Raw genomic sequence first — 24,480 nt, 5'->3', positions numbered from 1 at the left:
CTGGAGAACTGGAGAATTGCTTGCTTTCTCTCTCTATCTCTCTCTCTCTCTCTCTCTCTGTCCCTCTCTAGTGAAATTAAAAATAAATAAATAAATAAAGTTAAATAAAATCATTCTAAAAAATAAAGTAAAATAAATAAATGCAAATATCCACCAATCCACCCAACTCCTCCCCTATCCTTAGCACCCTTTCTCCTTATCCTACCTTATTTTTTCTCTACAGTCCAGACCACCACCTGACAGAAATTTTCTGGTATTTGCTTACTGTGTAGCTCTCTTCACATTAACATTTCCTGAGGTCAGCAATTTGTACATTCTATTTATTCATATGCCTAAATTTTTTGTACTGCTAACCGCATACAAGTATTCAACAAACATTACTGAAAAAACTAAATGGATGAGTAATAGTAACAGAAGACATTTCTACAGTTTGCTTTGTCAGCAAGAGGACAGTTCCATATGAAGGCAAAAGAATAGGTTGAAGGAGCAAAGGCCTCACAGGTCCCACAAGTTAAGAAAATTTCTAGAACTTATTAGGTTATCAGAAAAGTCATGATGTATTTTTTTCATGTTTTTCTATGCAAAAATATGTCATGACATTTCCCGACAACCTAGTATTTAAAAAGAGGGTTGTATTACCAGAGAGGGAGGTAAGGGTGGAGCTGCAGAAATGATATTTTGTGGGAATAATACCTCTAACAGTAAAAAAATCAACTGACAAGAAAAATAACTTTACCACAGAGAAACCAGAGAGAAACCTAACCAAGTAATCAAAATAACATCACTAGTAATTGGATTAATAAATATGCCTTCTAATATCATTTACTGAGAATGCAATATAACTTCTGTGGCATACCCGACAAAAGCATAAAACCTAAATATAATCACGAGAAAACACGCTCTAAAAAAACAGAGTATTAGAGACAGTCTATTAAAAAATTTTTTTAAAAGCTGGTTTATATTCTTCATAAATGTCAATAGCATTCCACATGGCTGACTACACAGTTAAAATCCCAGCATCAGTGGCTTAAAAAACATGACAGGACCACGTGCATGCCCAAAATCCTAACAAGATAGAGAAATGGAGGAGAAATGACTGCAGTTTCACCATGTCCCACGGAGGGGGTACTTTCTCCCAGTCTCTCTCTCTCTCTGGCAAGCACATGCACCCTCTCGTTTACTTAAAAAAAAAAAAAACAAAGAAAGAGTAGAACTCATGGATATAGAGAAAACTGTTGTCACAAGGTGATCTGATGGTGGTGGTAAATGTAGGGGAGAAGGGGACAATGACAGACTTTGGTTTACAGATAACAAATTACAGCCAGATAACAGGAATAAATTCTAGAGTATAATAACATAGTAGAGCAACTACATGTAGTAACAATTCACTGTGTATTTTAAAAAAGCTAAGAGAATTTTGAAATGTTTCCAACACAAAGAAATGATAAATGTTTGAGCTGATGTAGTAAATAATTACCCTGATTTGTTCATTACATTGCTTGCATATATCAAAATATCACAGTGTATACCATAAAAATGTGCAACTTTACTTACCATTTAATATAATAAAAAATTTAAAAGCACATTTTAACTTAAGATTATCTAAAAAGTAACACGCAGGATACCTTGAGGAGTCAATACGTATTACTTCAAATGAAACCTCATGAAATAGTGTAGAAAACCTTAGGATAGTACGAATGTAAAAGAACTAATTTTATTTATTTAAAACAGCATCAATCAGCCATTTGTAAAAGAAGACAAAAACAAGGTAAAATTACCTTCATGAACTGTAATGCCACAATTGTCACACTGAATTATTTCATCAGCATCCTCACTATTATCTCCAAGACAAACACAGCAAATCAGAATATGGTCCATTTTCTGAGAACTCCAGTTTTGACTCTTCTCAAGAATCAGCGAGTCCTAATATTAAAATAAATAGATAATCATATATTAAATTAAATAACCTTAATAAAATTCAGGCTTTTAATCATTTTAAAACATTAATGTATTTCCAAATTTATGCTTCATTCTTTCAGTAACTTCAAAGTATGCTATATTTCAGAAGTATACCTCTTTGTCAAAAAAACCCTATAACCACTTCCTCACTTAATTTTTCACTTCTCTGCAAGTTTCATATTCTCTCTCCTCCAGGAAAAAAAACAGTATTTAACAACTTTCCCACTTTGCTTTGCCCTTTAAACTAGGATAAATCAAAGATCTACAATAATGATTAATCCCACATATGAGTTTTAAAAGCATTAAGACATAATTTCTGTATTCAGATGATTGTAATCCTACCCAAGGGAGACAAGACACACATACACGAAACAGTAAGAAATCAAGATAACATATCCATGTAATGGTGGAATTACAGACTATAGAATCTAAGTGCTGGGGAATTCAGAAGTTTCAGATTATCAAACTATTGGACAATAAATCCAAGATCTGCAGAGGTATATTAGTCTATATAGGTATATGAAATCATCTGAAAAAAAACCTGCTTGGGAACCAGCAGTTAGCGTAATGGCTATGTCGCTGGACTCCCACGTAGTCGACCGCGGTTCGTGTCCCGTACCCGGTGGCTTAAAACTCACGCCGGGCACGTGTGCGTGCGTGCCCAAGATCCCGAGAGGAGAATGGAGGAGAAGGGACCTTCTCCCCTGGGTGGTGATTTCTCGCTTTCTGTCTCTATGTCTCTCTCTGTCTGTCTGGCAAGCGCACGCGCCCTACAGTGAAAATCTCTCCAAAAAAAAAGAACCTGCTTGACTACCAGAAGAATCGGAATATTCTATTAAGTTTGTATCAAGAAATATTTTGTGTAAATCAGTAACAAAGACACCTATCTAGTTAAAATATAGGAGAGGGACCAGCAGTTGGCATAATGGCTATGTCGCTGGACTCTCATGTAGTCTACCATGGTTCAAGTCCCGGACCTGATGGCTTAAATTCACGTCGGGCGCATGTTCGTGCATGCCCAAGATCCTGAGAGGAAAATGGAGGAGAAGTGATTGTGGCATTGCCATCCCCCTGGGGGGGAGATTTCTCGCTTTCTGTCTCTCTGTCTCTCTCTCTCTGTCTTTCTGGAGAGCAAACGCGCCCTATAGCAAAAAACTCTCCAAAACAGGAATATATATAGAAGGAGAAATGAAGATGTATTGATAAATATAAAAAATCAAATTTCAAGAAAAGGGAAGAGATTTTTTAATTTAAACATTGTGTACTATGGATTTAAACTTTAAATTAACGGAAAATTATTTTTCTCACATATAAAGGATAGAAACCAGTAGATGGCATGAGTCTCTATGTCTCTCTCTGTCTGTCTGGCAAGCGCACGCGCCCTACAGTGAAAATCTCTCCAAAAAAAAAGAACCTGCTTGACTACCAGAAGAATCGGAATATTCTATTAAGTTTGTATCAAGAAATATTTTGTGTAAATCAGTAACAAAGACACCTATCTAGTTAAAATATAGGAGAGGGACCAGCAGTTGGCATAATGGCTATGTCGCTGGACTCTCATGTAGTCTACCATGGTTCAAGTCCCGGACCTGATGGCTTAAATTCACGTCGGGCGCATGTTCGTGCATGCCCAAGATCCTGAGAGGAAAATGGAGGAGAAGTGATTGTGGCATTGCCATCCCCCTGGGGGGGAGATTTCTCGCTTTCTGTCTCTCTGTCTCTCTCTCTCTGTCTTTCTGGAGAGCAAACGCGCCCTATAGCAAAAAACTCTCCAAAACAGGAATATATATAGAAGGAGAAATGAAGATGTATTGATAAATATAAAAAATCAAATTTCAAGAAAAGGGAAGAGATTTTTTAATTTAAACATTGTGTACTATGGATTTAAACTTTAAATTAACGGAAAATTATTTTTCTCACATATAAAGGATAGAAACCAGTAGATGGCATGATAGTTACATTGCTGGACTCCCACAGTTGACCGGTCTGAGACCCGGTGGTTTAAAATTCACGCTGGGCGCATGTGCATGGGAGCCCAGAATCCTAAGAGGAGAACAGAAGAGAAGGGATTGTGGCATGGCCCTACCACTTAGGAGGTGGTTTCTCGCTTTTTGTCTGTCTGTCTCTCCAGTGACCATACATGCATGCCCTATAGTAAAAATGTCTCCAAAAAAATTTTAAATGTACATATAATAAATAATAAAACCACACAAATCTAGATATTTTCATTTACAAATCTAGTCATACTCAAAAACAAAATTAATAAAGTAGTTCCATATCATAGTCACTTAATATGTTTTATTTTAAGTATTTTTTATGCTTTTATATTCTTTTAAACTCAATATTCAAAAGTAACATTTGCCACCGTCAATTCAATAGCAATTTGTAACTGACATCTGAGTAACACTCGCAGGTTATAATAATTCTTTCAATACATTTTGTATATAAAATCTAAAATTGTAGCTGATCTATAAAACAAATCAGAGAACACAAAAATCAATAAGGAGGTCATTTCTCTAAGAATTCTAGTATTTTATAGTTCTATATTTTGCTCCTCTTTATTATCGAACCACACAAAATAGCTTGAAGTAACAAGTGGCTAGCAAATAATGTGAAAAATTCTAAAAAGAAAATTCATGTGTTTTATAGTATTTTGTAAGAAAATTAACCTGCCCAGATTTTCACACCATTACCCACATTTCAAAGGTAACAGCATTGAAGTTAAATATTCTTGGGCTTTATTCTCTGCTCTCACTTAACGAGCTGTTAAACCTCAAAACTGCAATTTTCTCATTTACAAAATGAAGATAATAAAAATAATACCCACCTCATGAAGCTATTGTGAGAATTAACAAAATAACGTACAGCAAGAATGTTCCTGGAACATACTAAGTGCTTAATAAATATTCACTCTATTCCTCTTTTCCTCTGTACTTGTAGGTGGTTCAAAAACATATAAACTGACAATTCATTACACTGGTGGATCCTCCTTAGATCCCCAAAGAAAGTTACAGGCCCCAATGAACACTGCTAATTTAAATATCATCCACATAGTAGGTACAAAAAAGGCTTTTATATTAGAATACAAGAAGTAGATTTTAAGAATCACAGATTAGGAAAAAAACTAGTGAACCATCAGTGTTTGTTAATTAACATTACTCATGTTTATGGACTCTGCCAACATTTCTCTGATGCAATTAAAACTAATCAGAACTGAAGAAAAAGATTTACCCATATAAGTAATGGGCAAATTTCTATGGGCCAAAAAGATAGCAGCAACAAGCGGTTATAATTCCTCTATTTTTCCATTTTGCTCAGAAAAACAGTAAATGTCTAAATTATGTATCTACATCAATTTCTCTCTACATATATTATCAGTAAGAAATAATAAACAAAATTAACTGGTATTTCTGGCCCTCTGTTCTGCATTATCAGATTCCTAGAAATGTAATTAATACAAAGAGAAAAATAAGGGGGGACTAGCAGTTAGCGTAATGGCTATGTCTCTGGACTCCCATGTAGTCTAAGCAGTTTGAGTCCCAGACCCAGTGACTTAAACTCACGCCAGGCGCGTGTGCGTGCGTGCGTGCCCAAGATCCCAAGAGGAGAATGGAGGAGAAGGGACTGCGGCGTGGCCATCCCCCCTGGGGGGTGATTTCACCCTTTCTGTCTCTCTGTCTCTCTCTGTCTGTCTGGCGAGCACACGTGCCCTATAGCAAAAACCTCTCCAAAAAAGAAAAAAAAAAAAGTATGCTTTGGGACCAGCAGATGGCTTAATGGTTATGTTGCTGGATTTCCACGTTGTCAACCACAATTAGAGTCCAAGAACCAGTGGCTTAAAACTCACACCTGGCACATGTGCATGTGTGTCCAAGATCCTACAAGGACTATGGAGGAAAAGGGATTGTGGCATCGTCATCCTCCATGGGGGGTGATTTCTTGCTTTCTGTTTGTCTCTGTCTGTCTGTGGCGAGTGCACACACCCTACAGCAAAAACCTCTCTCAAAAAAAAAATGTATACGTTTTTCTTTAACAGATCAAATATCATTAAGCAGACATACTAATAAATATAAAACTGAATTTATACCTACTGTTGTTAGCATAGTTCTCCAGATATATATTATCTTTCAAGTTTCTGGAGAAAATATGCTAGTTTTTAACAAAAAAAAATAATAATAATTGAAAAAAAAATATGGCTCTACATAAAACCAGGTCCAAGAAAGTGGGTTTTAAATGTATTGCAAAAAATGTAAAAACAAAAACGTACCATAGAAAATATCTTGAAAACTGCAGAGTAGAGGCCACTCTGCAGCCTAGTCGTTAAGGGAGCCAGACAGCACATGTTGCAGTTCAAATTCCAGCCCTGGTAACGTAAAAAATACAAGTGCATGTGCCCTCTGGCAATTGAAACAGTAAGTTATATAAACAGGCTAAATTCTATTTAAGATATATCTGTGTTTAGTAGAAAGAAATTCCAGCATACTTCATGTAAAACCAGAATTAAAAGAATCTTTTTCCCTAAAAAAAAAAAAATCAGTATACCAAAAAGTCTAAAAATGATTATTTCCCTAAATTTTCAAAGAATGTTAAATTCTGAAGAATACCAAGTAATAACTGTACAATGTTAAAGAGCTTTTTGAAATTTTTTTGGACTTGAAACTGTTTCATTTTGAAATGTGTAAAACTGCAATAAATAGTCAGAACCTCTTAAAAGAAGAAGATATACAAAAATTTTAGAAAACCTGGTACCAGCAGCTGGCACAATGGCTATGTCGCTGGACTCCCATGTAGTTGACTGAGGTTTCAGTCCCGGACCGAGTGCTTAAACTCATGCCAGGTGCGTGTGTGTACATGCTCAAGATCCCAAGAGGAGAATGGAGGAGGAATTGCAGCATAGCCATCCCCCCGGGGAGTGATTTCTCTCTTTCTGTCTCTCTGTCTGTCTTTCTAGTGAGCGCACGCATCCTATGGCAAAAACCTCTCCAAACAAATAAATAAATAAATAAAATTTTGGAAAACCTTTAGTTAGCAAAAATTGGGTAACAATTGCCATTTCTCATTATGGCAAGGAATCTGACCCATTTAGCTTAGCAGAGCTTTTTTCAGGGAAAAAAAAAAAAATTCCGAAAAGCAAAGAATATGAGGTTTACATTTATATAACAGTGATACAAAATCCAAACTGTCTTATATTCTAAATAGTCTGTTGGAAGACAGCTTTTTTTTCTTTTTAAAGCAATAAACAAAAATTGCCATTTTTACTGACATGAGTCTCTGTTATGTATTAATTCCCATTCTAAACTCTAGTTTCCAAGTCCTCAAAATGGGAACTATTTTCAGAAAATGCCTTCCCCCAAAATTTACTGTAGAAGGCTAAAGGACAAAATAACTTCAGTGACTGTCCAAAACCTCACGATAAAAGTCTGAAAAATATATACAACCATATTCCAAGGGAACTATTTGAATTACACTAAATTCAAAAATGTCACAAGGCTAGTGTCAGAGAACGGTGCCTGTTCACAGGTTATCAACTGCCCAATATTAGTAGTTTTCAAGGTATGATCAAGGGAACTCTCTTTCAGTGGGTCTACAAGGTAGGGCTAGTTTCATAATGATACTAAGATGTTATATTTCTCTTTTACTCTCCCTCTCCTAAGAGTATATGACAAAGTTTCAAGAATTTACATGAAGTTAGAAGGTGCCATCAATTGGACAACATGTGTGCTTCTACATATCTTTTTTGAAATTTGTTAAGTTTTAATTTGAAAAGATAAATATCAACAGATATAATCTAAGTAAACAATAAAGGAAGGCCTTCAATGGTTTTTTTAGAGTATAAAGGGGTACTATGACCAAAAAGGTGGAGAACCACTATCTTAAAGTATTTTGGGGGCCTGTTGCCATAAGCATATGAAGGCAATTATGAGCAATGGTTATAAAAGGGTACTGCTCAAAAACATATCAAATTCCTCTAAGAAAGGTCAAAATTGTTCAATTATTTCCATACCAAGACACTTGATATTGCAGTCAAGAAAAAATTTGGCTGCTTATAAACTAAGTATAATTCTATTATGAATTTCTAAAGCCACGTTTTCAGCTACCTCTGCTACCAAAATGGTCTCTAAAAATTTAAAAGCCAAGGAAAAAAATCTTCAAATATATACTTATTATCTAATAGGTTCTCTGCGATGATTCCTACCTAAAATAACCAGAAAAAAAATTCAGACAAAAAAATTGGCTATAAGACAACAAAGATGAACTTCAGTTATCTTTTTTTAAATATAAAGCTTATGGGAACCAGCATTAGCGTAATGGCTATGTCGCTGGACTCCCACGTAGTCAACTGCAGTTCGCGTCCCGGACCCGGTAGCTTAAAACTCATGCCGGGCGCGTGTGCATGTGTGCCCAAGATCCCGAGAGGAGAATGGAGGAGAAGGGATTGTGGCGTGGCCATCCCCCCTGGGAGGTGATTTCTTGCTTTCTGTCTCTCTGTCTCTCTCTGTCTGTCTGGCGAACGCATGCGTCCTATAGTGAAAATCTCTCCCAAAAAAATAAAAAATAAAAAAAATAAAGATCATAAGAACAGGAAGTTCAGAAGTATAAAGTAATCATCTTTGGATCAGGAAGTGATAAGCAGTAATGCAAATGAGCCCAGATAGACAATGTCTTGGGTTCTCAAGCTGCAACACCCCCTCCCCTCAAGCACTTCCCGGAAATTCCCTGAGCATGCACCCGACTATAATTTGGGCTTGCTGAGACTGAGTGTGGATGACAACATAAAGAACCTGCTGGAGGGAACCAGCAGTTAGTGTGATGGCTATGTCACTGGACTCCCATGTAGTCGACCGCAGTTCGCGTCCCAGATCCGGTGTCTTAAAACTCACGCCGGGCGTGTGTGCGTACGTGCCCAAGATCCCGAGAGGAGAATGGAAGAGAAGGGATTGTGGCGTGGCCATCCCCCCTGGGAGGTGATTTCTTGCTTTCTGTCTCTCTGTCTCTCTCTGTCTGGCGAGCGCACGTGTCCTATAGCAAAAACCTCTCAAAAAAAAAAAGAAAGAAAGAAAGAACCTGCTGGGGAACCTGTCTCTCTGTGCATCTGTCTGTCTCTTTCTCTAAAATAAAAATTTTAAAAAGTTATTGAAGAGTGAATAATAGAATTATAGTGAACAACACAGTTATCAAGCTTTTAGGTAGAATATTATTCTGAAAGAAAATTAACTTTCTGTAAGTTTTCCTGCATGGGTATTTTCCCAAGTACTTTGGAATCTCATTCCTGGAATGTCACTGGACTATAAGCCTAAACATGGAAAGTCTGGTTACCTGCTAAGCCTCTTCTATTAAGAAAAAACTAAGCAGCATGTTTCCTTTAAATGCATCCTACAGGTTAGTCTGTGGTTTCCTAGGCAGTATATTATGAACAAAGAAGATTATGTATACATTTTACATGGCAAATGTCTAAACATATGCAGGTATCCCTTACACCTTTGCGTAAATCAGATACATAATGCCTCTATCATGTGCTAAACTACTTTTGTGAATGTCAGCCTAATAAAAAAGTAGAGAAGTGATGTTGCCAAAAGTAAACTTATTTAGTAAATACAGAATGAGCAGAAGTGCTACAATATAAACTGAATCCATCGCTATATTTAATATGAACAATTGGATTTGCTATATTTCTGTTTCCCTAAGATAGCACAGACAATATAGAACTGCCTGTGCTATATTATTAAAAATACTATACTATGAGCCAGCTCTATAGCTCAATGCTTATGTCCTCTGTGTAGGGCACAAGATCCCATCTTGGTAGGGAACAAGATCCCACGCGGCCAACCACAGAACGAATCCAGGCCCCAGCAGCTTGAAAAACACTACAGGACATGTGTGTGTGCCCCTAAAATCCTTACAGGAATGAGAAATGGAGTAAAGGGATTGTGGAGGACCACTCCCCAAGGAGGGGAGGTATTCTCTCTTCTTTTCTTCTCTCTCTCTTTCTCCCTTTCTCTCTTCCTCTCTCTCTGGTGAATATACATACCCTCTGGTGATTTAAAAAAAACTACTATATCAAATGACAATTTTCCTTTACCTAAAGATAAGAATTATATGGCACTGGAAGCAAGCAATATTCTTCATGAGAAAGTGAGAAACCTAGAAGTTAGCCATATTTATAACTCAAAATACAAACTGCTATCTCATCTCTACTGATATATAACCTCTGGTAGCCTGCTACACATTATTTTGGTAAAAATAATGTCGCATTTTTAATGAAACCTAACTAAGTTAATTATCACTACTATGTAAAACTTGTAAGCAGAAAAATGTGAAGGAACGAATAAAACATAAGAAGGAAATCCTTCTACCAGTTTAACCTACTTCAATGACATGAAAAAAAGTAAGTGTTTGGTAAAGAAGTAAATTTTGGTGACTATGAACATATTAACAGAAATGACAGAATTAATCACTATATTTCTACATGTGATGTAACAGATACATCTACATGTAAGACAACAACTCAATCTTTCTTTTAGAAAAAAAAAAAAACATACATAAAACACACAGACAAGGAGACACAAATATGTTTGACTGAAGAGTCTTGAATGTTGCATCTCTGGCCCAGTGGATAAACCTAACTTTCAGTAGTAGAACTTCAAGTGGAAGAACTGAGCCATTACGTAGTTTTATGATAATGTTTCCTTTTTTCACTTCTTTGTAGAAAAAACTTATTCACTAAATATATATAAGCACAGTTCACAATTACTTTCATACAGATAAAGCAAAGACTTGGTAACTATAGATGATAGGTGCTACAGCCAGTAAAAGAATTAACCTTTAAAATGAATCTTTAACAGTTTGAAAAAATCATTAAGCAGTTTACTGCCCTGCTCTAAAATATTCTAAAGTCCTACATTTTTATATGAATATGAATATAACTAAGTTGAAAGAAAAATGACCTCTGTTTTCATAATCCACTCAGTACCATTCGGCAGTCCCATGAGCAATGGGTTAAGGGGATAAAAAAAAAATGAATGGAAAACTCATCATAATTTCTCAAGCCTATGGACACAAAAATAGTTCTCTAAATATTTCTCCTTGTGGATGGAGATTGTGAACTCCTTGAGAACGGTGACAAACAGAAGATACTCAATAAAGGTTTGTTGACAAAATGAGTAAGTGCTATAGCTAGGGAGCTCATTCACTCTCTCAGCTATCTATAAATAGGATTTCAAGGAAGCCAGTTAATATAATGAGAAGAGTGATTTAGAGAAGAATTCCCTTTTCCCCAGACAAACAGATATCATAAAAATCAGGTTGATCTACCTCATTACTCTTGCTTTGAGATAGTGTCAGGCTATCATTGGTCAATTCCTCATCATCAGCACTGTTTCTGCTAAGAATTTTACTCTTCTTCTTCTTGCAACCACCTTCACTGGCTGGGCTGCTATGATCCTCATCATTGCCTTCATCGTTGTCATCCTCATCACTCCCACTTCCCTCATCTTCATCATCCTCATTGTCTCCATCACTTCCCTCTTTCTGAGACGCAGATCTCCCTTTTCTCTTCACTACAGTAGGTCGCCAATCATTGTCATCTTCGCTGTCATAGTCATCCATGTCATTTAGCTCTTCCATGGATACAAAATCCAAAAGTGGTCGGTTTCGACGAAGGTTCCACTTTTTTGGCTCACTGACTTGTTCCTCTGCAGTGGTTGTTGTAGTGGGGACAGAAGGGGATGCATTAACAGCAGGAGGACTTGTGGAGGGTGTGGTGGCAGTAGCAGAAGCTGACATGTTATCAGATACTGTTGCTTTTTCTTTTTCTTTTTCTCTGTCCTTCTCTTTCTCTTTTTCTTTATCCTTTTCTTTTTCCTTTTCTTTCTCCTTTTTCTTTCTAGGTCTTTCTCCATTTTCTTCTTCCTCTTTCTTTTCCATTTTAATTAACTGTTTTTCTGATGACAGTATTTCTTCATCTGCAGAATGTTTAAGTTGTTCTTCTTTTACTTTAATATCTTCATTCAACTCTTCCTCTAAAATGTTTTCTTCAGAATCACTACAGGAACCTTCTCCACTGTCCTTTGAGGGATCTTCACTTCCATTACCACTCCCTTCAGAATCTGTTGAAAATATGAGAAAAAAAACCACACATATGTATATACATACACACACACACACACAACGCTGACACAATGAAACCACCAAAATTTGTGAATAACTTGCAAAACAATATAAACAAATCTAAGTCAAAGAATGGTAGACACTCCCAATCTGGTTAAATCATAAATCAATGAAGCTGATATAATGATCTTAGTTCAATATAGCACTAATGAAGATGAACATATATAATTCTAACTTAAAATATCCTTTAAAAAGAGGAGTACTATTTTATGTTATATAGCTCATGCTACATTTGATATCCTACAGGCAATTTTTTTCCTAAAAGTAAATGTGTTTCTTTTAAATTGGGCACTTGATTTATAACTTAACAGACAAAATTACTCCTCCTATACATCTTCGTTGTATAAATATATGAACCTAGAAATATTGAAAGAGTCACATCCAAAACAAGATAAATCTGATGCCCAAAACTTTGTTTCATTTATTTTACTCTTTACCAGCAAAATGAGCACAAATATTTATGATTGTCAACTTGTACTGCATCTTTAATATACCAAAGCAACTTTAGGAGTACCAAGTACACAGGTAAAAAGAGACCATAGGAACAGCATAGAAAATGAATGCTGTAACACAAATTATCACTTTTCCTGCTTAAGGATACTGTGCAGATCAATAACAGAAGAGTCACTGAAGCTTTTAAAAATTATAGGCAGTAATTATTATAGGCCCTAGAAGGAAAAATCTGATTAATAAATAAAACCACCCTGAGCAGACAGACATGGAAGTTACTGAAAAGACAGACTGAAAACATACAAGACATCCTGCAGAACTGTAAGCTTTCTAATTTCTCCTGTTCCTGCCTAGGGCAGCCCAATCTCTCTAAACGCAACACTACTGAGTAAATTTTCAATCATCTTTGTACCTAATAATATAATACTCTAAAATGTTTGGAGGGAAGGATGCAGGGGAATGAAGAGGGGAAGCAGGAAGAAGTGATGAAGAAACTAGTCAGTCAAGAAGAATAGTAAAATCTACAAGATCCTGAGGTTTTCTTACAATTAAAACCAAGAAAAAGAGAGCAACAATAAAACAGTAAAGAAGGTCAAGGTTTCCATATTATAATTATTATTTTTTTTTTTTTGAGAGGTTTTTACCATAGGGTGCGTGCACTCGCCAGAAAGACAGAGAGACAGAAAGTGAGAAATCACCCCTGGGGGGTGGCCACACTGCAATCCCTTCTCCTCTATTTTCCTCTCCAGATCTTGGGCATGCATTTTTAAGCCACTGGGTCTGGGACTCGAACCACAGTCGACTACATGGGAGTCTAGTGACACAGCCATTACTCCAACTGCTGGTCCCTCTCCACACCATTTTAATATATATTAATCCCATTACCTTAACTTTTATAATTAATGTTAAAATTGTAACAAGTTGTCTATACTTTATACCTGGCATCTAGAGCACCTCAGAATTCCTATATAAACTGCTAATAATAAAAACATCCTGCAAGTTCAATCACATAAAAAAATAAAAACTAAAGTTTAATAGAGGTTGACTGAACCTGTGAAATCATTACTAATTTCAAAATTATCATGTGGACATCTCATGCAGGACTGTTCTAAAAAAGCACTCTTTTTCTAAATAATCTTTCATGGGACATAAGAGCAATATCATGCAGGTCAACAATGATCTATCTGAACTTTTGGAGTTACATATATGTTTAAGAATCTACAGTTTTTCACATTTTAGAAAAGTAGCATAGTAGATGCACCATACATTCCAACAACACCTCCCCCAAGAGATCTATTGTACTGTTTATAACTAAAAACATTAGCCTGCAGTGAAAAGTATGAATAATTACTGAGTGTGAAAAATTAACACTATAGATAAACTCCTATGAGTTTGAGTCAGGTCCAAACTTGTTGTTTCCAAACTTAGGAAACACTTCTAGATTTTTGAGCTTCTTGGATTTCAAAGAGTGTGGACCTAGTATCACTCATAAACAGGCAATTTATTTTCAATACAAGAGCCCTACAAATTATCAAGAAAATTATAATTTCACTAAACTATCACAATATCACACATAAAAAGGCAACTTATTTTCAATACAAAAACCCTAAAAATCATTGTTATTTCACTAAACCATTCATAACCAACCAACCTATCAAGAAAAACCACCTCTGGTAAAAACATTAATAATTTCTGGACACTGAAAAATAAAGATCTAATAAATTATATGCAGAGTTGACCAAATTCTTCTAAGGCAAGGAAGGATTTCTTGTGCACACTAACTAAAGAAAACTGAAACATCTTACAAACAATGCCATAATTAATTAAGAGTGCTGGGAAATAAAGGAAAAGTATTTTTCTTCTGGATCAATCTTCTAAGCCTTTCTACCAATAAAACGTATCAGTATTTATAAAATAAGATTAAATAAAACAGACCTATAGATTCTTAATAAAAACTGAGACCAATCAAACTTTGCTATTCTGTGGTAAATTTTACAAAGTGTCAAGGATTTTTTGCAAAAATTTTTGGTTATTGTTATAAATGCCAATTACCTGTTTTTTAAAGTAGAGATAAACTGATACTCTGATTCTGTTTTCATTTTGAAATCATGCCTGAAGAGAAAATTTCCAAAAACTATTTAATTGTTTTATATTAGTTGTCATTATAAGAATGTTAAACATTTTTTAACAAATCCAAATGCTGATAGCTTACACAACCCTTCATTCTCTAAATATATTAGTCATACTCCAACTGCAGAGATGTGAATATAACAAATTTAATCCTTCTTTAATCTCTGAAAAATGGCTTCTTCATCTGATTAGTTAGTCATCATATATTTTTGGTATACATAAGCTTGAAAGATGAAGATAAAACATATTTAGTTATAAAAATAGCTGGGTAATAATGACAATGAGAAAATCAAGGTTGTCTGTATTTTTATAGGCTGCAAAGAAAAATTTTCCTATTATTATAAAAACAAAGAATGACTACATGTCATGTTCCTAACCCATCATTTCTATACTAAAATGAAGTAAGAAAATAAATAGACTGGAGAAATGAACCTGATACTTCAAGTAAAGCCATCTTAAGCCTAAGAACAGCGTTAATTCCAAGCCTATGATAAACACTTTTTCATTAAAAAAAAAAATGTCTTTAAAACTGAAATCCTGGGGCCACAGTTGGTGTAATGGCTATGTCGCTGGACTCTCATGAAGTCAACTGCGGTTCGCATCCCGGGCCCGGTGGCTTAAAACTCACACCGGGCGTGTTTGCATGTGTGCCCAAGATCCCGAGAGGAGAATGGAGGAGAAGGGATTGCGGTGTGGCCATCCCCCCTGGGGGGTGATTTCCCGTTTTCTGTCTCTATGTCTCTGTCTGTCTGGCGAGTGCACGCGCCCTATAGCAAAAACCTCTAAAAAATAAAAATAAAAAATAATAATAATAATAAAATCCTTTCTTCCAATTTGGTAACATAAAAAGGATTTAAATCAGGGGAACCAGCAGTTAGCGTAATGGCTATGTCGCTGGACTCCCACGTAGTCGACCGCGGTTCGCGTCCCGGACCTGGTGGCTTAAAACTCACACTGGGCGCGTGTGCGTGCGTGCCCAAGATCCCAGGAGAAGAATGGAGGAGAAGGGATTGCAGCGTGACCATCCCCCCTGGGGGGTGATTTCTCGCTTTCTATCTCTATGTCTCTCTCTGTCCGTCTGGCGAGCGCACGCGCCCTACAGTGAAAATCTCTCCAAAAAAAAAAAAAAAAAAAAAAAAAAAAAAAAGAATCTCTCTAAGCAATAACTATTTTGACTGACAGTTAAGGAATATTTTTATTGTTGCGGAATTAAAAATCCAACTTTCAAAAATCCTTGGACAATATTAAATAAAATAAAAATTATTTTAACTAATATCAACTATCAATACCATTATAACCAGTACTGAAGTTTTCCTCATGATAAATATTAAACCAAAAATTTGATATGGCTAAATTCAGTTTCATGTTAACTTTACAACACAATCTTTGTAAACCAATTTCATCACTAGAAAAAAAAAGGGTTTTCGCCATAGGGCATGTGTGCTTGTCAAAGAGACAGTAAGAGGGAAAGTAAGAAATCGCTCCCTGGGGGTGGGAAAGACCATGCTGCAATCCCCTCTCTTCCATTCTCCTCCTGGGATTTTGGGCATGTGTCTGGCATGATTTTCAAGTTGCCAGGTTCAGTATTTGAACTGTGGTTGGACATGTGGGAGTACAACACCTTAACTGCCATGCCACCTACTAGATTACTGGAACTATTTTTGACTAACCCTATATATCTCCTGAAAAAAGTCAGTTAACACATCTCGTTCCCTACTTCTGACTCCAGTTACAGCTATGTCACCTCAGCTTTTATTTTCCGGGTAAAAACAAACTAGTATTTCTCAAGTGAAGATAACTTTCCCCCCAGAATTGGGAAAGACAGGAGATAATCCCTACCACAAAGATGTAGGAGAGGGCAATTAGGGAAGATGTTACTAGCATGTAGTAAAGGACAGGAATGCTGCTAAGCATTCTATAATGTACAGGGCAGATCTCCAAAATGAAGAAGCATCCTACACAAGATGCTAATACTGCCAGGGTTGAGAAACCCTCTTCTAGTATCTAAGACCTCAACTTGACTTCATTCTACCTGCCTCTCCCAGTATTTTTCACTCAGTCCTGATCTCCTAAATATTCTCCAACCTGCATAACTTTAATCCTTCATCCAAGCTGCTGTTTCTCTAAATATTCTTTCTCTTTCAGGTCATAGTTCAACTTTATCTATTTATTTACTTACTTACTTTTTATGAATGATAGAGTGCATGTGTACACATGAGAGAGAGAGAACAGCATCCTCCACTGGATCTGGTTACACTGTGATTCACTTCCTCTAATCCTATAACCCTTCAGACCTTGGGCACTCACTATTGTGAATGAAATGCTTCAGGCATCAGGGAATTCAAACCAAATGGTCATTAAGATCCACCTTCTCTTAAGTAGCACATTACAAGTACACCATGGAGCTGGCCCATAGTTCATTTCTTTTCTCCCCAATGAAACTGTTGTAGATCACGCTAGTCTCTGGTAATGCATCTATTCTGAAATACCAGAAATAAATAAATGATCAATCATCCTTTATTATTTTTTTATTTAACTATTTTAATTGTTATTTTATTACATCTGCTATTTTATTTCATTATTAATACAATTTCTTTATAAATTCACTATAACATCTAATAAAACACTAAACAGACCTACTCGTGGTCAATGAATATATATTGATCCACTTACCCAAAGTCAGATTAAACACAAAATGCTACCAAAGCAAAATACTACCAAACTCTTAGGACTGATCTTCCAGTTAAATAATTTTCTGGTAATTTGACCTAACTAAACTAACCATGAGTCAAGATACAAAGTTAACCACTTTACTTTAGCTGGCATGAGGGCACAGGACATGGCACTGATGGTTTGTCTTGTTTAATAAAATTAATAGATCTTTAAAAATACTCAATTTATACAACAGGTAACTATATATAAATCGATCTACTGTACTGTCTCCCATCATAGGCCTACATCTCAAAAATAACCACTTTAACGAGGCCAAACAATGAAACTGCCAATATTCAATTTTCTTAGCCCTGCAAAACTAGTAATTCATATAGTCCCACCTCACATTTCCACATGATTTCTACATGATTCCTCTACTAGTTATCACCATCATTAAATGCATATTAAATTTAATGCATATTAAATGCATCTCATTTTAGGAATGATTCCTTTTAAAGTTTATTCACTGACTATCCTCAATCAATATTAGAAACTTAGTTCTGCTTTCTCACTAGAGATAAAAGATAAATAATTTTGTTTCATAATCTTCAAAACACAGAGGTTTATAATTATGAACTTTGTCAATAATCACATGCCTATCTTTCCGGTAGATCCTTCTTTACCAATGTTGATTTCTATTTTTCTATGTTATCATCTAAGAAGGACAATGAATAAAGTTATGCCTTTAAAAAAAAAAAAAAAAAAGGGTTTTCGCCATAGGGCATGTGTGCTTGTCAAAGAGACAGTAAGAGGGAAAGTAAGAAATCGCTCCCCGGGGGTGGGAAAGACCATGCTGCAATCCCCTCTCTTCCATTCTCCTCCTGGGATTTTGGGCATGTGTCTGGCATGATTTTCAAGTTGCCAGGTTCAGTATTTGAACTGTGGTTGGACATGTGGGAGTACAACACCTTAACTGCCATGCCACCTACTAGATTACTGGAACTATTTTTGACTAACCCTATATATCTCCTGAAAAAAGTCAGTTAACACATCTCGTTCCCTACTTCTGACTCCAGTTACAGCTATGTCACCTCAGCTTTTATTTTCCGGGTAAAAACAAACTAGTATTTCTCAAGTGAAGATAACTTTCCCCCCAGAGAGCATTTGGAAATACAGGAGATAATACCTACCACAAAGATGTAGGAGAGGGCAATTAGGGAAGATGTTACTAGCATGTAGTAAAGGACAGGAATGCTGCTAAGCATTCTATAATGTACAGGGCAGATCTCCAAAATGAAGAAGCATCCTACACAAGATGCTAATACTGCCAGGGTTGAGAAACCCTCTTCTAGTATCTAAGACCTCAACTTGACTTCATTCTACCTGCCTCTCCCAGTATTTTTCACTCAGTCCTGATCTCCTAAATATTCTCCAACCTGCATAACTTTAATCCTTCATCCAAGCTGCTGTTTCTCTAAATATTCTTTCTCTTTCAGGTCATAGTTCAACTTTATCTATTTATTTACTTACTTACTTTTTATGAATGATAGAGTGCATGTGTACACATGAGAGAGAGAGAACAGCATCCTCCACTGGATCTGGTTACACTGTGATTCACTTCCTCTAATCCTATAACCCTTCAGACCTTGGGCACTCACTATTGTGAATGAAATGCTTCAGGCATCAGGGAATTCAAACCAAATGGTCATTAAGATCCACCTTCTCTTAAGTAGCACATTACAAGTACACCATGGAGCTGGCCCATAGTTCATTTCTTTTCTCCCCAATGAAACTGTTGTAGATCACGCTAGTCTCTGGTAATGCATCTATTCTGAAATACCAGAAATAAATAAATGATCAATCATCCTTTATTATTTTTTTATTTAACTATTTTAATTGTTATTTTATTACATCTGCTATTTTATTTCATTATTAATACAATTTCTTTATAAATTCACTATAACATCTAATAAAACACTAAACAGACCTACTCGTGGTCAATGAATATATATTGATCCACTTACCCAAAGTCAGATTAAACACAAAATGCTACCAAAGCAAAATACTACCAAACTCTTAGGACTGATCTTCCAGTTAAATAATTTTCTGGTAATTTGACCTAACTAAACTAACCATGAGTCAAGATACAAAGTTAACCACTTTACTTTAGCTGGCATGAGGGCACAGGACATGGCACTGATGGTTTGTCTTGTTTAATAAAATTAATAGATCTTTAAAAATACTCAATTTATACAACAGGTAACTATATATAAATCGATCTACTGTACTGTCTCCCATCATAGGCCTACATCTCAAAAATAACCACTTTAACGAGGCCAAACAATGAAACTGCCAATATTCAATTTTCTTAGCCCTGCAAAACTAGTAATTCATATAGTCCCACCTCACATTTCCACATGATTTCTACATGATTCCTCTACTAGTTATCACCATCATTAAATGCATATTAAATTTAATGCATATTAAATGCATCTCATTTTAGGAATGATTCCTTTTAAAGTTTATTCACTGACTATCCTCAATCAATATTAGAAACTTAGTTCTGCTTTCTCACTAGAGATAAAAGATAAATAATTTTGTTTCATAATCTTCAAAACACAGAGGTTTATAATTATGAACTTTGTCAATAATCACATGCCTATCTTTCCGGTAGATCCTTCTTTACCAATGTTGATTTCTATTTTTCTATGTTATCATCTAAGAAGGACAATGAATAAAGTTATGTTATCAACAAAGTTATTGATAATAAATTTTTAGTATTTTCTACATTTATTCTTAAAACCAAACAAATATAAAAAATATTATTGTCGGAGTAACATTTGAGATTTCGAGATGAAGATAAGAAATGGATGCAGAATCCAGTTAACAAAACTGGAGGCCAACTAAAATCATTTTAACATTAAGTTTTGAAGAAGTCAGTACCTTGGGACCAGAAGGTGATGCTAGGTAACACAACTAGGTTCACACGAGAAAGGTCCTGGGTTTGTGTCCCAGGATCTCCCTAAGCATGATGGCTTAGCATACATATATATGCCTGTAACCCATGCCAGCTAGGACTAGGAATAGATTGCAAGCATGGCGACCCTGTTAGAGGTGCATGTTTTTCTGTCTCTTTGTCTCTCTCATACAAGAAATAAACAAACTTAAAAAAAACTTTTTTTTAATAAAGTCAAGGGGCCAGCAGGTAGTGTGGTCGTTAAGGTGCTGGACTCCCACACGGCAGACCGCAGTTTGACTTTAGGACCTGATAGCTTTCTCACTTTCCCTCTGTCTCTCTCTCTCTCTCTCTCTCTCTCTCTCTCTCTCTGTGTGTGTGTGTGTGTGTGTTGTGCATGGTGAGTGTGCATGCCCTGTAGTAAATTAACAGGTAACAATATTAAATAAAGTTAAATAATTATTTACATAAATAAATAAAAAAATGTCAATAGTGCATTCATTAAATCATTTCTAGAGGCTATTCTGGAAAAAGATATGCTCAGACAGACGTTTTTAGCCAATGTTTTTCCACCTTAATTCAATCTGCTATTCAGCAGTAAGGTTGCAACTGCAGAACAGCAACATTTCTGAAAAATGGTAATATGCCTAACACTTACTCACTGTCTACACCTAACTAAATATACTATCTCACACAGAGAAGAGACAGGACTTTAACCCAACTCACAGATGATCAGAAGTAAACCAACATCTTCACTGTAGGGAGCACCAATGTACTTGAGTCAGGAGTGGAAAATATGATTCAATTTCTGTTAACTAGTAATTATTTACAACACGATCACTTTCTACTTAATTCTCTTTATGAGAACATACCAACAAAGAACTATAAAGATAAATTTATAACCTTAGGCCTTATGTCACAAATATAAAAGTTCCCCAGGGGTCAAAGAGGCAAATTATGAGTATAGTAGACTCATAAAAATTAAATGAAAAGAGAGAAAAGAAAGTACATGCTTTTAAGTGCTTTTAGAAAAAATATATACATATTTATCAGTCTAACAAAATTCATCATAACATTTTTCATTAAAAATGGTTATCTTTAATTTTGATTAGGATTTAAAAAGGTCAAGAATCTCTATTTAGCTTGATATCATAAAAGTATTACTTTTTAAAAGAATTATTATTATTATTAATTTAACTTGCTATAGAGCACATGCGCTCACCAGAGAGAGACAGAGAGAAAGGCAAAGTGAGAAAGCAAGCCGACAGGTCCAGGACTTGAACTGTGGTTAGCCATGTGGGAATCCATTTCCCTAACCATCATGTCACCTGTTGGCCCAGGTACTATAAATTATTCTCAGGAAATGGTTTATGTTTGTACCATTAGCTGATTTTATCCTTTGTAAAGAGAACTTTTTATGATACATGTGCATAACTTCATCTCAACTTAAAAAGTATCTACCAAGTCAGGATTTATTATCACAGGAACAATTATGGGATACTCAAATTAAATTTTGTAGTTTTTTCTATAATGTTCAAAGAATTCGTAACTTCTGAGACCTAACTTTTTCCGTTTCCTTTTTCTCTTTTCTTTTCTTTTTTTTTTTTTTTCCAGTTTTTGGTATAGGGGGTTTGTGCTCTCTGGAGACAGAGAGAGAGGGAAAGTGAGAAATCACCTCCCAGGGAAGATGGCCAAACCACAATCCCTTCTCCATTCTCCTTCCAGAATCTTGAGCATGCAGGCATATACACTAGCGTGATTTCCACGCCTCCAGTCAGGAACTTGAACAGGAGAGTTGGCTATGTGGGATGCAGCACCTTCACCTGCACACCACTTACTGGTCCAAGAGACCTAACTATTTTTGCTACAGATTGCAATCTCAACCTTAATAAACCAGAACTACATTCTACCCTAGAATATTCTTATCTGCCAAAGTCTTCACCAAGAGAATTAAGACAGAGTTGAATTTTACCTCTCTTTTCCTTTCTCTCCCTTTTTTAAAAGGAAGTGTCTAACTTCAGTGAACTAACTAAATGACAAAGAGCTGAGAAGCAAAGGTTAAAAAATAGTTCACCAAGATAAACTTATCAACTTTTGATTGTTGAGAGTGAACTCAATTAGAAATCATAATACTCAAGTAGTTTCAGTTTGAAATTACATCTTTCCACTCCTGGGATCTAAACTGCATAGACTGTAAATTTTGGAGCCAAATTCATTCTATTATTATTGCCTGAGTGATCTCATGGGAGTTCTTTAAACTCAGTAGTGCCCTGGTTACCCTGCAGAATAGTATCTCCTTCATTAAGTTACTGTAAACATCAAATAAGATTCAGCAAACAAAACTTCTCAACAAATCAAAATACAAATTGTATTTGTTAATGTTATTAAAAATAGTAACAGTAACACAAAGCAACTTAGTTTCATCCCTAGCAGGAAACAAACAAACAAAAAAAAAAATAAAAAAGCACACACAGCAAAAGAAAACCAGAAGTAAGGAGAGATGTAACTAACCATAGTAAACTCTCTGGAATCCAGAGTATTCAAAAACTACTAAAAGGACGAAATTGGAAAGGTTTTTATTCCTCACTTTATTTACATTCCTATCAAAAGGGGGAGAATTAAAAATATTTTTATTGTTCGTGTATTTGCTAGTATTTTTCACAAAAACAATTATAATTTTTATGTTTCTCAAATCCCTTCGATTAAAATTTCAGATATTATACACATGAAGTACACTGAACAGAATACAGAAGTTTCCTGTTCTCCCATTTTGGACAATGTTAATATATGACCATTTTATAAGTTGTTTTTTAAAAAAATTACTAAATATAATGAGCAAGCGTACATACTTTGTACTCAAAGATTTCTGAAAGGCCCACTCTAGCAATTACTATAATTTAAAGAACAGCTTTTACTCTGTTCAATTTTTTTTCTGGTAGAGCTAACAGACAGAAACCAAAACTCTCCTCAGAGGGTGCTAAGTGATCTGAAAAGAGAAGAACCCTGCTCGGGGGCTACTGTGGTACACATTATCCTCAAGATATTATTCTACCTTAGAATATCTCTTGATTTTTTTCAAAACTGTTCATGAAACAAGCATAAATATATTTAAAGGTTTAGAATAGAGAAAATGCTTTTGTATCTTTGCAAAAAGTCCTTCCTTGCCAGCTAATTACCAACTGGAAACAGAAGAAATGATAGAGGATCTAATGACAGGATCTCAGGGAAATGTGGAAAATCAAATGGACAAAATAAATGAAGTTTGTGTGCTTTCACTTTAAATTGGCATTTTAATAAAAAAAAAAAAAACAGATTTCTTTTTAAAGTCTAAAAATATACCCAACTCCAGAAAGCTGGGGAAGAGGGAGAGAGAAGGAATCATTTACCTGACGCATCTCCAACTTTAAAATCACTGTCATCTGAACTATCATAATCGAGAGCTTCTAGCAGAGAAGCTGCCAAAGGCTTCACCTGCCTCCTCTTGGAGCTTCGATCCACTGTTAAGAGAAAAACGTTACTTCGTCATTCACAATCACACCAAACACCAGGGAGTGCTGTGATGCTGGGGGAAGGGAAAGATGACTCCCGGGGAACGTCTGACTAATTGAGTTCCTACAGAGGTGTCAGGCAAGGCTGGGATGGGGACATGGTGGGGAACGACTGGGCAGTGCCATGGGCTGCTCCAGCCCCGGGGTGCGGCCAACGCCTGCCAGCTCGGGCCAGCCAAAGCATCAGACCTCTTCCTTGCACACCTTTGTGGTGGTGTTTCAGCGACTCCCTCGTAATACCTAATTTAGGCACCGAAACAATCAACACAAGGAAAACGCAAAGCCCAGGGCATAAAAGACGGCTGTTAATTTCCGCAGACTGTGGAGGGGGAGCAACCGCGAAGGGTCCAGCTTCCCACAGGACCCTCCCAACCTCGCCCTGCTCCCCCAACCCTGACTTGTAGAAGGGCTGGCCTGGACCTTGGTCGCGCGGAAACCTTGGACACACTTACTAAGGAATCCGTGAGGTGGTCCTTTGGAAGAGACCTAGGGAGGGCTGCGGGAGCCCAAGCAACGCCGAGGTCGGGGAGTGGGACGGCGGAGACTGGTCCGAAAGATGCTATTTTAAATCGACGGCGCCGCCAACCGGACCCGAGTGCTCCCAGGAGCAGCCCCGCT

The 24,480-nt window shown here is 36.2% G+C and overlaps 1 protein-coding gene across 1 annotated transcript; it reads right to left on the bottom strand.

The window, feature by feature from the left end:
• Window positions 1–1,737: 1,737 nt before the first annotated feature.
• On the bottom strand, window positions 1,738–24,473 carry LOC102502875 (PHD finger protein 14). The gene is made up of 4 exons (XM_006158364.2): window positions 24,315–24,473; window positions 23,701–23,811; window positions 11,272–12,065; window positions 1,738–1,923 (listed from the first exon to the last, which is right to left on the bottom strand). Coding segments are annotated over exons 1-4 (1,092 nt in total). The 5' UTR covers window positions 24,316–24,473.
• Window positions 24,474–24,480: the final 7 nt, after the last annotated feature.

This window comes from Tupaia chinensis, unplaced genomic scaffold (assembly GCF_000334495.1).
Source record: "Tupaia chinensis unplaced genomic scaffold, TupChi_1.0 Scaffold000581_1, whole genome shotgun sequence".
Lineage (NCBI taxonomy): Eukaryota > Metazoa > Chordata > Mammalia > Scandentia > Tupaiidae > Tupaia > Tupaia belangeri.
This window is presented reverse-complemented; position numbering and strand designations above follow the sequence as displayed.

Coding starts and splice junctions, on each gene's coding strand:
- LOC102502875 (XM_006158364.2), bottom strand. Junction 12,066..23,700: donor TAAAGTTGGAGATGCGTCAG/GTAAATGATTCC, acceptor TATTTTCAACAG/ATTCTGAAGGGAGTGGTAAT. Junction 1,924..11,271: donor CTCAAAGCAAGAGTAATGAG/GTAGATCAACCT, acceptor TTTTAATATTAG/GACTCGCTGATTCTTGAGAA.